The sequence below is a fragment of the Silene latifolia genome, chromosome 10, assembly GCF_048544455.1.
Source record: "Silene latifolia isolate original U9 population chromosome 10, ASM4854445v1, whole genome shotgun sequence".
Taxonomy (NCBI): Eukaryota; Viridiplantae; Streptophyta; class Magnoliopsida; order Caryophyllales; family Caryophyllaceae; genus Silene; species Silene latifolia.
The window spans coordinates 107,876,449-107,894,087 of NC_133535.1; the positions used below are offsets into that span (position 1 = coordinate 107,876,449).

Below are 17,639 nucleotides of genomic sequence, written 5' to 3' on the forward strand. Positions count from 1 at the left end.
ACATGATGACATTCTTGTTACGGCAATCGGCAAAGCAGAGCATCCAGCACTAGTACAAAAATGACATTAGGCTAGTACATTAGGCTACGGTCAGTAAAAAAAACCGTAGCCTATTATTAAAGGCTACGGTTGTTGTCAAAGAACCGTAGCCAAATGTGTATTGAGAAACAAAAGGCTTCGGTTCACTATAGAAACCGTAGCCAAATATAGAATAAAAGCAACGGTTGTAATAAACCGTAGCCATTCGTAAAAATAATTGTTGGCGCCCTTATTATATTGCCTTAATATATTAATATTTCCAAAAAAAAAAAAAAAAAAAAAAAAGAAATTCCAAAATTAATCATACGGAATACAATAGAAGGCAAGGGTCATTCATTTATTTTTCTAAAATACTCTTATATCAACCTCCAGTTCATACGATCGAAAGTTTCGTCAGCACCGCTTGTCGCCAACACCACCAGCCTCAATCTGCTCACGACAGCATCACCACCACCGCCATACTCAAAGTAGATTCCGGGTAATTTTTCTGAACAAATCAATTTTTTCATATATATTAAATTTTTGCTTATTAATTTAATTTAGGGTTAGGATTATACCAAATTTAGGGGTTTTCTTGTGAATTCAGAGTAGGTTATTTCGTGTTAGGAATTCACTCCAGTCCTTAGAATATAGGTAGTCGAATATGGGAGACTGATTTGACCAAAAGCGAGATAGGAAATTCTAACTTACAATATAGGTATTCGAAGAATTGAACATACAAGAAAACTAAGATTCGATTACAATTAAAAGATAATTAGTAGGTAATTAACAATGAATTCATGGAAATGTGAAGTTTTAATTATTTAAATATTTAAATTATGAAGGAGGGAGAGATAGTGAGATAAGAGAGAGAACCTGAAGTGATTGAATAATGAGGAGCAAAGAGTTCCTTGCGTTCGGTGGGTCAATCATCGTGGACAGGGATTGTTATACTTAGCAATCGAGGATAAATTTTAATTCAGTGATAATTATTGGGAAAGTTAATTAATTGGGCAATGAATTATTTGATGATAAGTTTGACATATAATAAGAGTAATGATTACTGAACAATGTTTTATTCCCTTAATCATTATTCAGAGAGAGGGTGGGTAATGTCAGGAACTGTCAAAATAATGTTGTAGTTTGTGTTTGATGAGCTCGAGCCCGTCGTTGTGCGTTTTTAGAATTAGTCTTCTTCTGTAGTCGCAATACTCTGAAAATATTTAGAAATATGATTTTTGAACTGAAATGATAAATTAATTTTTTGTTGTTTTCTTATTTTACTCTATTCAGACAGAGCTTCGTCAATTTTTATGGTCTCACATACAACAAACCAACTTCATATCATTGCAAATTTGCAACATGTAAACTTTGCGTATAACATATTAACATCTTGTCATAATTCCTCATTAATTAAAAAATGACCTTGTCATACTTAAAGGTCGCAATCGAGTTGGTTGGATCGGGTTTGAGTTGGGCCAAGTTGGACCGGGTTATATCGGGTAAGCCTATTCTTTTTGGGAGTCACACAGGTCGAGTCATGTTTGTCAGCTCTAATCATAACGTCTTCTTATCTATCAGATAGCTTAGGGGGTAACAAACGTTTTTCATATCTATTTAAAAGGATAATACTTAATTTTTAGCTGTTAAATCGAATATATACATTTTAAGGGAAACTAACTTAATCATTACTAGGATTTAGGAACATCATTTGATTGACTCACTACATTAATTCAAGGATTTGGGGATTCAAACACTTAATTATTTTAGTTCTCAAAGGGACATTTGAATATTTTAAATGACTTACTTTGCATTGTTTGATGAGTGTACTGGCCTACTACTTTTCCCCTGCATCTTGAATGTTTTGATAAAAAGTATTTAATTAGCCTCTTATATTGAAGCAAAACAGAAGGAAGTTTGAATTACTTGTGACATTATTATGCTAAACGGTCAAATAAATGAAATCATTAGTATCACATTTTCACTTTGCCATTTTTTTACCTCCTGTTGCTCAAACAAATTATCCATTTGTAAACTAATGTCTTGAAATGTCATTTTTAAGGAAGGGCCTTCTAATAAAAGACTATGAACATGTTAAATTGATAATGCAGCCAGAATGCAAATTGAATTTAAAAAGATGTCAGAATTATATTCACAATACAAAAGGCATGAAAAAACAAGACTTTGTTCTAATATTTGGAATATTTATGATTTGACTAACTATTGGGTGGGTTTCTTTCTCACTTTTCTCTGCTAAAGCTTAGGATTTGCATAATGAGTAGTCTCGAGCCGGCTATCCAAGTACTAGTTAACTGTACTTTATTAGGCAGTCGAGGTTGTCTGAACAACGTCTATTGTAAAAACCTCCTATGCTCATATTATACTATCAACCCCTAGTTCTAGCTATAATAGTAGTAGTGAAGGTTTCCTGCCTATATATGACACTAATTAAGAACAAAAGTCTTATGAATTGACCTGATAGTATGTAAAAATTTTTGAGCATCTTCCTTTTGTCCTTACACTATTGACATTATAACTCTCTCATAGCTGTCTTATCTCTGTTAGTAAGCATAATATTCTCGTAAATATTTTCTTTGTATCTTTTATAAAAAAAGAAAGTTAAGTTTCAATACCTTATTTGCATTTAAGATCAGAAAAACTATCAGAGCATATGTCTTAACACAAAATGGTATTGCTTGTCCTCTTTGCTATTGATATATTTTTAAATTCATTTTAGGTATTGTTTTTCTAGCCATGGATCGAAGTTGGATGTATAATATGAAACGTTCAACTCTTGAATTTCGGAATTTGGTGAAAGAGAAATTTGTGAGATGTGCTGTGGAAAATGCAGTTAGAAAAGGAGAGACCCGCATATTATGCCCTTGTCTTGATTGTGAAAATTTGGAAAAAGTGTTGACCCCTGATGTTTGTGTGGATCATTTAGTTTTACGTGGATTTGTGAAAGATTATACACGTTGGATATTTCATGGTGAACCCATAGGTATTTCTGGAATAGAAATAGGCAGACAAGAGACACGAGAAGATGTTAATGATGATGATATTGAAAGGGACCGAATAGATAGCTTGATTGATGACGTGCAAGTTAATTTTGAGGATGAGGCTCGTGTTTTGGAGAGATTGTTAAGTGATGCGGAGAAACCTTTGTATCCTAATTGTGATAGATTCACCCGTTTATCTGCTGTAATGAATTTAATGTCTTTAAAAGTGGAAAATAGGTGGAGCGATAAGAGTTTTACAGCCTTGTTAGAACTCTTAGATGACATACTTCCCGTAGGTCACGTTCTTCCAAAATCTACTTATGAAGCCAAGAAAGTTATGTGTCCAATAGGTTGTGACTATGAAAAAATTCATGCATGTCCGAACGATTGTATTTTGTACCGTAAAAAATATAAGGATTTGCATAAATGTCCAAAGTGTCAGACATCACGATATCGAGTGAAGGACAAGGATGGCAGTTGTGAGAAAAAGAAAGGCTCTCCAGCAAAGGTGGTGTGGTATTTACCTATAATACCAAGATTTAAACGCTTTTTTGCTAATGTAAATGAAGCTAAAAAGTTAAGGTGGCATTCAGAAATGAGAAAAAAAGATGGCAAGCTTAGACATCCTGCCGATGCACCTCAATGGAGAACAATTGATAGAAAATTTCCAGAATTTGGCAAGGATTCTAGAAATTTGCGCTTGGGCCTTTGCACAGATGGAATGAATCCTTTCTCTACTTTAAGTAGTCAGCATAGCACGTGGCCTGTCCTTCTTTGTATCTACAACCTGCCTCCTTATTTGTGTATGAAGCGCAAATACTTAATGTTGTCACTTCTTATACAAGGACCAAAGCAACCTGGGAACGATATAGATGTTTATCTAGAGCCTCTCATTGATGATTTGAGATTATTGTGGGATGAAGGGGTGATGGTGTATGATTCAGTTGCAAAAGAAAATTTCAAATTGCATGCTATGTTGTTGTGTACTATAAACGATTTTCCTGCATATGGCAATTTGTCTGGATACTCGGTTAAAGGGAAAAAAGCTTGCCCAATATGTGATGAAGGAACTGTAGCTCCTTGGCTTACTTATAGTGGTAAGAATGTTTACACAAACTATCGAAGATTTTTGCGACGAAATCACCCTTATCGTAAGATGAAAAAAGCATTCAATGGGACGGTGGAGAATAAAATGGCTCCTATTCCACTAGAGGCAGATGAAGTATTTCAACAAGTCAAAGATATTAATGTTGTTTATGGAAAACCCAACCGATTTCTAAAGAATGCAAAATATAAGAAGAAGTCTATATTCTGGGACCTTCCATATTGGCAACATCTGCCCGTAAGACATTGTATTGACATTATGCATGTTGAAAAAAATGTTGCTGAGAGTCTTATAGGAACACTTCTTAATATCCCTGGAAAGACTAAAGACGGGTATAAAGCAAGGAAAGATATTGAAGAGATGGGAATTCGGAAAGAGTTGGCACCACAAGAGAATGGAAAGCGTGCATATCTTCCTCCAGCTTGCTATACTTTGTCTAAGAAGGAAAAAACAACTGTGTGTGAGTGCATTCGTGGTATTAAGGTACCACATGGTTATTCTTCCAATATGAAAAATCTTGTTTCAATGAAGGATTTGAGGTTGATTGGTTTAGTGGAATGTGCATTAGACTTCTCTATTTTAGTCTTCACCTGCTCCATTATTATTTCAGCAATTTAAGTCAATTTAAGTAGGATTGTCAAGTATTGAGTGACTACATCTGAGTGTGTTGTTCCTAGATCTCCATTGATAGAACATATGGGGAAGAATTTCCACCTCCATCTCACAAATACAATAACTAGAGTGTTCAGATTGCTGCTTCTTGTATTGACTTAAGATTTTAGATAATGCTACTAAGTTAAAATGGTTAACAGAAATAATATTACTATTATTATGTAACTTTGTTTTGTATCATAACAGACTGAATGGAACAAGAAGGTAGCTTCAGGAGAATTTGTTCCAAATAGATATGATGACGTCTTGTCACGTAGCCTAGGTAAGAAGGAACACTCAGGTCGAGTTAGAGGATTCAGTGCAGGAGTTACTATCAAGGATGTGTTTGGAACATCGCATCGAATTTCTCAAAGGCCTAAGGGAATATCTGATCAAGAAGTAGCTGCAATTACGCAGAGAATACAGAAGGAAAATCAAGAGAACTTTAGCCACCTTATTCGACAAGAGGTGACTGGCATATTAAAGCGATTGGGAATGCAGCTACCAGACGATTATGATGAATATCAGAGTAGTTGTCAATCCGTGGACCCGGTCAAAATTGTAGAGAGGAGCACAGAAATACATGTCACTCCTAATCTTAAAGAATTAAAGGTATTTTTGTACTAAGAATCATTTATTATTTGACAAACATAGTAACAACTGATCAACTGGTTTTTTTTCTAACCTCTTGGTATTGTTATTCTAATGATGTCATTTTCTTCCATAAGGAATCACTTGGTATTAGTCCTTCGGCAGCCAATAAAGTAGGACAAACATCCAAAGATTGTGTCATCAAGCCTAATCCCATCGAGTTAAAGGTATTTTTCTATTAAAATACTTAATTTTATTGTACTCCATACTTATTTTGACAAACAAAGTAACAATCGATCAACTCGTTACTTGATTTTAATACGCGTTTTATTTTACTTTTTAGGAGCCAACCAATTGTCGACTAACTTGTGTTCATGATGGGGTGATTTCCAACGTTGCTGAAGCTACTGTTTACCCAAATGAAGATGACACACAATTAGTCCATGGTACGCCATTACTTGTTGGTAATGTGAGGGTGTCAATAGATAAAGTTTTGGAAGGTATCGCTTGCCCTTCACTGTCCCACAATTTCTCGAGCGTGTAGCGAGATGCGGCGGAAGTTTTGTCCAAGGGCCCAAGGAGCTAATTGTGATTGGAAACGAGGTGCGTATAGATTAAATTTTATAAGGCTGTATAATTGGTTTTTTTTGTTGATCCAGCAACATTAGAACCATTTGACCAGTTTTTTAAGTATCATCTCCCCAGTTTGCAGGCCCTTAATTTACATCAATCCTCATTCAATCATTGAGTAACTTGCAACATTCCCTAGTATAAATGCATTCATCAAACAAATGCTTGAGAGATTCTGGTTGAATGCCACATAGGCCATTCCTGCATATACTTGTTTTATTGTTTCTTTTTATTGTTATTCTAATAATGTCGATTTTTTTTCTATAAGGAATCACTTTCTATTAGACCTTCAACTGGCAAGAAACAAAAAAGAACTTCCAAAGGTTGTGTCATCAAGCCAACAAGTGCGCCTAATCCCATCGAGTTAACGGTATTTTTTTACTGCATACTTATTTTCACAAACAAAGTAACAAACATGAACTGGTTATTTAATTTTAATACACCTTTTATTTTACTTTTTAGGAGCCAACAAAGTGTCGATTAACTTGTGTTCATGATGGGGTGATTTTCAATGTTGCCGAAGCTACTGTTTACCCAAATGAAGATGACACGGAGTTAGTCCATGGTACGCCATTACTCGTTGGTAATGTGAGGGTGTCAATAGATAAAGTTTTGGAAGGTACTGCCCCACTTCCTGTTCCCACAGAATTTCTCGAGCGTGTAGCAGATGCGGCCGGAAGTTTTGTCCAGTGGCCCAAAGAGCTAATTGTGATTGGAGACAAGGTACGCATATATCAAATTTTATAGCTATATAATTTTTTTTTGGGTGTATCCAGGACCATTAGAACCATTTGAGCCTCTTACACTAATCCACCCTATTCCCGCATATACTTGTTTTATTGTTTCTTGTTATTGTTATTCTAATAATGTCGTTTTTTTCCATAAGGAATCACTTTCTATTACACCTTCGGCTCCCAAGAAACAAAAACAAACTTCCAAAGGTTCTACGATCAGGCCAACAAGTGAGCCTAAGATCGATGATTATATATCAGCTATTGGACCTGAATGTAAGAAGTTACATGATTTGCTTTCCTTAATGGTTCTTGAAGCAAAAATCTTTGACGTAGTCTTGCCATCGAAAGTATTTTTCTTTGAGACGGATAAAACTATATTTGTAACGGAGGAAGATATTAACCAGCTACTTCGCATGGCTTTCTTGAATGTGTCATGTATTCAATTGTTCATGATGTAAGTTAGTATATATTCTTCTCTTTATCCATATCCTAAATTCAAATTATTATATAAATACTTTATATTACTGTGTTTTTAATTTTTTTGTGTATGTAAGGTATTTACAAAAGCACTGCGAGGAAAAAAATGAAGGCTCGTCTTCTATTGCTTTTTTATGTCCAACAATCATATCTCAAATAGGCGATGATAAAGAGCTTAATAATGAAGTTATGAAGTATGTGGAAAATAGCTTGTATCAAATGAAAAATGTTGGGATCGTCTTAGTACCATTTTGTCAAGAGTAAGTATATTACCAATTTGGTGATTCGCTTTATTTATATTATATTTTTTTGTGGATATTTATTTAAATTTGTTGTTTTAATTATATGTAGAATGCATTGGACGCTGATAATTCTTTGTCCACTTGCACAAGAAGCGTATTTTTGTGATCCTTTGTCTAAAAAACGTGATGTGACCTTTAAATACCTCTTACAAGGGTATGTAAAGCACTTGTGCATTTTTACTAACACTATACAGACGCATTTATAAAAATTCTCTCGGCCTAACCATCAATAATTATATTTTTTTGTAGTGCGTTTCGAGGTTTTAAGGCTCGTGGAGGTTTTACTTTGAAATCAGGGATGTCATTAAAATGGAGCAACTTGGAAGTAAGTTTTTTAGTCTATGCTAATTGCTATTTCAACCGTTCGGATGATCTCATTTGCTACATTTTCAGGTCTACTCAACTACAATTGTATTTCTTTGAGTCCATATCATATACACACATCAATACCATAATACAGTCTATGCATTTTTGTTATGTTCCTGGCATTTGTCCTTTGAATTGGATTTATGACATTTATCTTGCATTTTTGTTATGTTCCTGACGTTTTACCTTTTGATATTGGTTTTTTAGTGTCCCCAACAACCTGGGAGTACAGAGTGCGGTTATTATGTCATGCGGTACATGTTAGATATTGTGAGGCACTACAATCAGAATATAACTGATTATAACAAGGTATTTAATATTTAAAAGACAAGTTTTGACATTCTTAGTGAACATACTCACGGTACAATTTTATTTACACGTTCAATTGTACATATTAATGTTTTGATGTATTGATAGTGGTTTGGATCAAAAAAGGCTTATACCGTTGAAGAAGTGGACGAGGTTCGAGATCTATGGGCTACTTATTTGATGACGAACCATTTCTAGTTCTAGGTAATTATATCATACTCATCACTTTTAGTCATGTTCTTCTCTACTTAGTTTTTTGCTAAAATTATGTTGGAATAGTGCACAATTGACGGCTTTTAGCTGTAAATGGCATCTGTGTCGATGGAATTGGGAGTTGATAGAATCTTGTTTGAATCCTATTCATATTGCAACTTGTTTAATGATTAGAGATTATCCTCAAAATCTACTCCCTTCTCCCTTTTTATTACCAATATTTCTTCATTTGCTCTTATCCTTACATATTTCAATGTTATTGTAACGTAAATATATGTAGGTGAAATAAGTCATCTATTGAAGGTCATCAAGTTTTCAAGAGAAGCATGAAGAGAGATATGACGGGTGATCTATCAATCTGGACTTGTTATCATTTTTTAGGGGTTATTATTGAGGATGTATTTTGTGACTGAAATATTAATCAACTTATGTTTTTGTGTAACTTGACTTGTATTTGGAAATACATAACATATATATTACTGAGCACGATGTTTTTTGCTATAAAATAGTCAAGTGATTATGCTTCCATTGGTGTTCAAATGGTAAATTGTATATAGGTGAATCTTATTTGTGATTTGCAGAATAGTAGGCACAAATAATGGGCGTAGTAGGACTTTTGTCGTGTGATTTTGGCTACGGTCATAGACCTGTTGACCGTGGCATATGTTCACTTTTGGCTACGGTTAATTATTAAGAACCGTAGCTTTATATACACCTTTGGCTACGGTTAAAAGACAATAACCGTAGCCTTAAATGCACTTATGGCTACGGTTGTGAACCGTAGCCTTTTCTTCACTACTTAAGGCTACCCCCAGATTTGCTACGGCTGTACGACCGTAGCCTTATGTCATTTTTAACCGTGGCCGTATGACATTTCTGTACTAGTGCAGGTCGTGTGAGAGGGGTATCGACGCATGTTGGTATCACTAAGCTTTTTGGGAAAAATACTCGAAGGATTATGAGTGGTGATGATTCTAAGAAGGTAATCGTATAAATACTATATTTGAACCAACGTAATTTATAACTATATATGCTGACATTAATTTCTACTACACAGCTACAGAAAATAGCCAGGTTGATGATTTCAAATGTTGGAAACTGGGGAAAAGCCATTAGAAGTAGAGTTGGATGTGGTTCAAGAAGTCATAAAGGAAGCAGAGGAGGAGGAGGATGAGGAGGAGAAGAAGGAGGATGAGGAGGAAAGAGAGGTAATAATATTTATGTCTTATATACAATGTGTTATATGATTTGGAAAATCAGTACGTGTTATATGGACAAGTGTTAATGTACAGAAGGAAGCCGAGGAGGACATGGAAAGGAAGAAGGAAATGACAAAGGAGACTGAGGTGGGAGCCGAGGATCGATATCAGGTAGTGTAAGAGGAAGAGGAAGCCAGGAAGACCATGACACAGGATGAGATTGAGGTAGTTGATGGTCATACGTTCTTCTCAACACCGAAAAAGGTAATACCTGCTAGGTTAAAATTATTCATCTCAGTACACGTTTTTTACTTATGAAATTTATTAAAGGTAGTGAATGTATGTGTACTAATTGATTAAAGCTGTCGTGAAGGGCAATTGCAAGGTGGCTTGTCGTCTGTTCTATTTACAGGGGAAACAGAAAGTTGATGTTGTCAGGGGATACGTGTTCGCTTACGACCGGCTTCAACAAGTTAAGGTTCATGGTATACGCATTCGTGACAAATTCAGGAAAGTCGAAGTGTCCCAATTATATAAAGACGAGTATGAGGAAGTAAAAGTACCATTTTCTAATGAGGAGGTCACTTATTTGAAAGAAGCCCTAAGTTCTTATTTTCAATGGCGTGACAGCCTCATCAATGTTGTCATCCCCGAGGTACCTATATGCAGACGTTAATTATTACTTGTTCTTTAAATATATTAGGGTATGAATATTAACATATCGTAAGTACTTTAATCTTTACATTTGCAGATGTTAAGCAAAGTCATGGCGGTAGCTAAAGCAATTACTACTACGTCAACGGACAAAGTCATCGAAAGGACTACGTCTTCCCCAAAAACAAAACCATAGGACATACAATATAAGCCAGCTACGAAAGTTGTTGCAGTCAAGCCTGCTTATGATTCTTATTATGAATCGTGTGGATATAATAAAAAAATGAAAACTACTTTGCTGAAGGCTTTGCACAACCTGGCTGTAAAGAAGTCACCTAGAGGGGATGTAGTCATGATTAAAATTGAAGAGGAAATTATGGGCGCAGCTGATATAGCCGTACTGGACCCGAAGCAACTGATGGAATTTGTCGACCTTGACAATTTAGATGTTGTTCACATTTTGATTTGGATGAAGTAAGTTTTATTAATAAAACTATTTAGTCATTTCCATTTACGAATAATGATGTTTGTTCACATTTTTATTTGTGTGTGATTTATATAATAGTCTCCTAAAGCACCAGACGACAAACAATGCGCCTTTTACGTTTGTTAGTCCATGTCGGAGGTTATCAACGGAAAACTTTCTACCATTCCGATACGGGTTAGTGTGATTTAAAAACTATTTCAGACGTAAATTGAGTTCAATTCTGTATACTTCCATGTATTATATCTATTTTGATTATATATATTTTGAATTGTAGTTTTCACTAATACTCAACAAAGCCCCAGAATATTCGCTAGAGGACATCACCCAGTTGAGAAATATGTGGGCCAGTTATGTTGTTTCATTAGCGGAGTCTCAATAGTTTATTCATGCTTTATGTACATGTGTGTATATATAGAGCCATTGTGTATTGACTTCTTTTGTTTTTTTTGAGGAAGTTGTGTTTTGGCTTTTGACCATCCTGTTTGTACTGTTTTTAAACTGGGTTTAATTGATCAAGGGGTATAATATTTTGATGTAGGATTCAAATTTTGCAGTGCACAACTGCTGAAAAAATAGCATTTCAGCAGCTGCTAGAACAAGCTAAAATCATTTAAAAAAAAAATAATTAAAAACGATAACAGTTAAAAACAACCCGTTGCAAACAATTATTTGACAACGGTTTTATTTAGATAAATAACCGTTGACATATTTTTCCTCCTATTCAAACCGCCAAAAATATAAGATAACGAACGATAACCGTTGTCGAGTTCAAAACTTTTACAACGGTTTATTTAAGCATAACCGTTGTCAAAGTTTCATCAATAAAAATAGATAACGGTTATATACCGTTGTAAACAGATAAATATAACAACGGTTTTGCATGCAATAAAGCCGTTGTTAAATTTTGACATTCAATTAAATAAGATAACGAAATGAACCGTTATCATATATAATATTAAAAAATGGTTTTGGAACGATAAAACGTTGACAATAGTAAACTACGACTACAGATTTGAAACCGTTATTAAGATTAAATAACGGTTTCTTAAAAGATTTTATAACGGTTCTTGAGTTGTGATAACTGTATTATAGATCCGTTATTGTTGTTATATAACGGTCGCGTGTTAATTGTACAATCATGTTATATATTTAACAACCGTCGTTGCAATAACGGTCCAGTGTTTATATTCAAAAACGGTAATTGCATTATTTGACCGTTATTGAAGGTCTTATTTGGCGTAGTGAATCATACCAAATAACCCCGTTTTCCCAAATCAATAATTAGGGCAAAGCCCTAAAAGACAACAAACTAGCTGATTATGAAGCATAAGAGACTTACCAACAAAATCAGGACAAAAGACGGAAGCTAGACTCACGATCGATCAATTAGCCTTGAGAATGATTAGCGTGATTAGAGAGATGATGAACGTCGTTATTAGGTTTTGGTAAAAGTGATTTGTAAACTGTCAAAATGTAATTTATAATCTGTAATCACCTTAATCAAACCGCGGAAATTAATCCCGTCAGACCGGTTACTCGATCGAGTACCTAGGGTACTCGGCCGAGTATCTCACTACTCGGCCGAGTGTTCCTGGACAGTATCCTGACCAGAAAACACACGATACCCTACTCAGATGAGTTAGCACTATTCGGCCGAGTAGACTAGACTCAGAAAACCGTAGTATTACACGCAGGTTTGAATATCTCATTCCCTCTATTGTAATGTAATAACTAAATGTACGCCTCATTAGACGAAAAAAAAAACTTTACATAATCAACCAATAAAAAGCTAGCTCCCTAAAATCAAGCATGTAGCTTGGTAGAGCAAGTTTTAAAAGTGTTTTTGGCTTAAAAAAAAAAAACACAATTGGCCAAACAATTATTTTTCCAAAGTTGAAAATAATTTCTTAGAAAGTCAAAATCCATTAATTTGCCTTTAAGAGTAGAAACAACAATTTAGTGTTTAATTTTTAACTTTTGAAAAACACTTTTAAAAATTAAAGCTTGAAAAGCAAAATCTCATTTTCAATAATTAGGCTAAACATGCTCTGGGTAATGTGTTTGACCCAATTTTTTTGAAACATTTTTAGCCGCTAAAAGCTTAAACTTGGCCAAATACACATTTTTGCAAATAAATAACTATTTCTTAAAAGCCCAAAATCATTTTTAGTGTTCAAAAATAAAAGCAGTAATTTGGTGCTTCTAACGTTTACCGCTACTTGTACGATATTTAATACATAAATGATAATTTTAATGTTGTAATAAAAAAAAAATATTTACTCATTCTTATTTTTCATTCTCTACAAATAAAAACTCATTTTGATATACTTTTAAACATAATTTTTCATTTTTCATCCGCTTAATTAAAAGTTCTTTTTGAAAAATAATTTTATCAAATAATAGACAAATAGTTACAATTTTTTCGAGAAATAACTTACTAGAAAACTCATTTTCAGAAACATAATTTTTTTTTTGTAAAACTAGGGCAAACTTTTCAAGATTACCTTATATTACTATCCGTTCGCCTCCGCTGACTCCAAATTCTGATTATGCCACTGGCCATATGGGAGCTAGGTAATAGACGGGAGTGAAGAGAATAGAGAAGGTGACTAGGTGAGAGGTGAAAAATTGGGCCAGTTTTATAGTAAGAGACTAAAAATAGTCTTACAAAATAATTAGTGATTAACCTAAGACCCATCCAACTTGTAAGTTGTAATCATGAAACTCTAACCTTAATCAGGTCAAATATTATCAAACTCAAACTCTATCAAGTGTTCAAAATGCATGGTTAATTGCCCATTTACTATTACCATTCAAAGAGTATGACAATTCAACATTACTTAAAATATTAGCTAGCTACAAAAAGAGTATGACAAATAGATCATATGCTTATTCAACTAAGACATTAAGCTAAAACTACAGGGAAACTAAACTCCTGCTACTTTGGTTACCCACAACTTCAACTCAGTTAGTCTTGCTGAAGACGGGTCGAAGCAAGTGACGGGTAATGCCACTCACAAAACGGATAGGGGGGACAAGGTGGGGGCACCCCCATATACTTCCCTCTCGCCTCTATTTGGGTCATTTGTGAGAGAAAATGGTATCCGTCACTCCAAAGTGACGAATACGTGCCGTCTTCAATGTGATTTTGTGCAACTTCAATCAGCAAGCAATTTCTACTGCAAGTCTCTTAGATTTGTAAGAGCCCACCAAGGTAGTATTAAGCTAATACCTATGAAGCGATGAATTGACATTTGAGATATCTCCTACAACGAGGTTAGACTTCCATTTGGTGGCATGGACAGATCTTTCATTGAAGAGCATATCACGAATTGACGATATATGTGAAGAACATGGCCCACTTAAAATTGACTCGAATCCTCATGTCACCACTCCAAATAACGTCCTTGTTGTCGAAATTGACACTAAAATACACAACACACAGATAAACATTAGTTAGTCGTACATATTTAAATGTGCATACGATGGTATGCAACACGACTATGTATTAAAACATGAAAGACGCCTAATTTAGAAAAGATTCATGTTAAGCTCGACCCCATCAAACTTAATCCCACATTTGATCACGAGTCTGACATAACTTAGTTAAATATTAATCGAACAAGTTTAAGACGCTATAAAACAACCACCACGCCGGTACCGGGACACGCCGAGACGTACCGCGCCCAGAAGCCAATCGGGTCTGGCCTTGCCAGACGTCGTGTCTCAACTATAAGAGTCACTCCAAACTCAAGTCATTACTTTGCACATCCCTCTTGGAGTGGGAAACTCCAAGAGGCAAGATATTAGGATATTAGGCCCATTAGGGTCAGCTATCATTAGGATATGGCGGCTACCGTCTAGGGTTAGGGTTTTACTAAGTTGGGGAGTCTTATATGTACCTCTCCATATCTCTTTGTAAAACAACAGCAATAATACAATTCTCCCTTATGCATTCATCTCCCCTCTATAATCTTAACATGGTATCAGAGCCTCTCGCTCTTGAGACCTAAATAAATTCCGCTGCCCTGCCGGTGGGTGTTTAACTTAGCCACCATGCCCACCGGCGGGATTTCGCTATCAATTTCCGATTAACCGTACTTTTCATATTTCCAAAAAAAAAAACAAAGAAAAAAAAAATTACTAGTATCATTGTTTGCAGCAACCGGGTTCAAGGATTTAGATCCAAGGAAACCACAATTGATCTTCATCTCATGTCATTCCACGTTATGGTGCAAATGTCACTTTGAGATGATGTATTTGATTGTCTCCTTTGTCCATGAATATTGCAGCAATACAGACCCATGACTTTACGTTTGGGGTTTTCTTTGTTTTTTTTTTTTTTTAAAAAAAAAAGCTTCTAATAATATTTTTTCTCCTTTCATCGAGATTGCTCTAAAAGAAAATTTCCGATATTTTATCAAGGTGGTACAAAAGAAAAGAAAAAAACTGTCGAGTTACGCAAGAAAATTGTCTGGCGAGACCAATACGCACTGAAAAAACTGGCGAGTTACGCACGAAAAAAACTGGCGAGTTACGCAATGAAAAGTGTCTGGCGAGTCCTATACGCAATGAAAATTGTCTGGCAAGTCCTATACACACCCCTTACCACTTTGTAAAGATGAGAAAGTTTTCCGAAGAGAGATCGAGATGTAGACGTTTTTTTATTGATTATGATTTTATTGTAATTTTTCAATCGTAAAGTTCGTATTATGTACTACCTTTACGATTGCGGGAGGGTATTAGGATAATAGGCCCATTAGGGCTAGCTATCATTAGGATATGGCGGTTACCGTCTAGGGTTAGCGTTTTACTAAGTTGGGGAGTCTTATATGTACCTCTCCATATCTCTTTGTAAAACACCACCAATAATACAATTCTCCCTTTTTCATTCCTCCCCCCTCTATAATCTTAACACAAGAGGCGACCCGAGCGTGAGACGGTCTCCCAACCGCCTCACGTCTCCTCAACAAGAAGCAACCAACATAAACCGTCATGCCCTCCAATATACATGACAAACACAATAAATGCAAGATACCACACAATATGCCAATTACTGACTCATCAAGTCACCTTAACCAATATCATGTTATAATGCAATGACCACTAAAATACGACTCACATGACCATTCAAACATATATTAAAATTGAGTAGGATTAACCTACTTTTTAACAAATCCCGCTAAATAATAAAGCAACCGGATACAAATATGCTCCTCAATAAAGTCAGCACCTAATTACGATAATTAAATATAATTACTAACTAATCTAATTCAATTAAATACGAATTCAATTAATTAAATAAAAACCCGTCTGAAAGCTACCCAAAACCCGTAAAAACGACCCAACACCTACAGCCAACCACCACCTACCACCAGTGGCAGCCACCGTGGTCCACCACCAACAAGAATGGTGGCCACGGCCAACAAGGACAGCCACCACGGCTTCCATACTAACAACAAACAACAACACCGACACCAATGTTGTCAGGATCGGGATTCTACTTTGGATCGATGTGGAGAGTAGGATCGAATCGGTAGAATCGGATCGTAGAATGGCAACAAACTCACTAATATGATTTTTTATTTGTTAAAAACATATATTTGAAAATCAAAACACTTACTCCCTTCGTACCACACCAATGGTAACATGGTAAAAAATGAGATATTTAAGAAAAGAGGGTAAAAGTAGGGGCAAAGATGGAAAGTAAAGTGAATATAAGGGATTAAATTATTGGGTTGGTGAGTGGGCCACAAGTGGTCATTGTGTAAATATAAGGAGAATATAAGGATATTATTGTAAAAAAACAGCCCATTTATAGTATGTTACCATTGGTGTGGTACGGCCGTATTAGGTAAGTGTAACCATTGGTCTGGTACGGAGGGAGTATTTATTAACATTAAATCATAAAATATTGGTAATTAATGATTTTAGTATCATTGTATGAACAACTTACACGAAATTTTGGTTTTACGGTGTCATTATATAAAAATATATATTAATTTTTTTTATTATGAAATCGGATTGTAGGATCGTAAAATCGTAGGATCGTATTATGATCCCATCTCTAGAAATTTTCAAATTAATAGGATCGTAAGATTCTGCAACTATGATAGAATCGTAGGATCCAGGATCGGTCAAGCACTTTTGGATCGTAAAATCGTAAAATCGTTGGATCGAATCGTGATTCTGACAACACTGACCGACACCAACATGAACAACAACATAACGACCCCACCACGACTACCACTGGCCACGGCCGGCCGCCGCCAACCACCCTATGGTGCCTCTGACCACCGTCGCCACTAGAAACCACCATGGCTACTAGCATAACCGACAACAACAACAACAAACACACAAACATAACCCCGACTAACCTAACCCGTGTAGCCCCATTTGACACCCATTTTCGACCACCTAACACCACCCATTCTACCACCCATTACCACCAATACAACCCCCTCTCAAACCATGACAAGGACCACCCAAGATGCCTCCAAGAAAGCCACAAAATAGGGGTCAAAAATCCGTCTTAAGACGGTCACACAACAACAACAATAAACCAATAAAAGTCTAGGTCAAACCCCTAGGTCCACGGTCAACGGTGGTCCGTGTGGTGGTCAATGACGGGTCAAGGTCCGTCAAGGTCGAGGCGGGTCAACGGCATAAATTAAATAATATATAAAAAAGTTTAAGACGGTTTTACCTTACGATCTCGAGCCGCAGAGACACAACCTCCATTTTCTCGTATCTCTTTCTCTCTTTTCTCTCTATGGCTTGTGTGGATTTTATGAGATTTTGAGTGGATAAAATGGTGGATATGGGGGAGGGGGGCATATATAGGGTAGTTAGTAAGGTAGTATACGTATATATGTACGTGTATCGTATTACGTATTATTATTAT

General features: G+C 35.6%; 2 protein-coding genes and 1 long non-coding RNA gene across 3 annotated transcripts; all 3 read left to right on the forward strand.

Annotated features, from left to right (window-relative positions):
- Positions 1-2,772: 2,772 nt before the first annotated feature.
- On the forward strand, positions 2,773-4,740 carry LOC141608035 (uncharacterized). The gene has a single exon (XM_074427385.1). It carries the CDS (start codon positions 2,773-2,775, stop codon positions 4,738-4,740), a length of 1,968 nt encoding a protein of 655 aa, XP_074283486.1.
- Positions 4,741-5,807: 1,067 nt separating this feature from the next.
- On the forward strand, positions 5,808-7,469 carry LOC141608036 (uncharacterized). The gene is made up of 5 exons (XM_074427387.1): positions 5,808-5,828; positions 6,263-6,364; positions 6,457-6,717; positions 6,881-7,182; positions 7,283-7,469. The coding sequence occupies exons 1-5, from the start codon at positions 5,808-5,810 to the stop codon at positions 7,467-7,469; spliced, it is 873 nt and encodes a 290-aa protein (XP_074283488.1).
- Positions 7,470-7,571: 102 nt separating this feature from the next.
- On the forward strand, positions 7,572-8,795 carry LOC141609117 (uncharacterized). Its single transcript, XR_012527221.1, has 5 exons — positions 7,572-7,661; positions 7,757-7,832; positions 8,081-8,182; positions 8,291-8,386; positions 8,676-8,795. It is a non-coding gene; the product is annotated as an uncharacterized LOC141609117 (long non-coding RNA).
- The last annotated feature ends 8,844 nt before the right edge of the window (positions 8,796-17,639 follow it).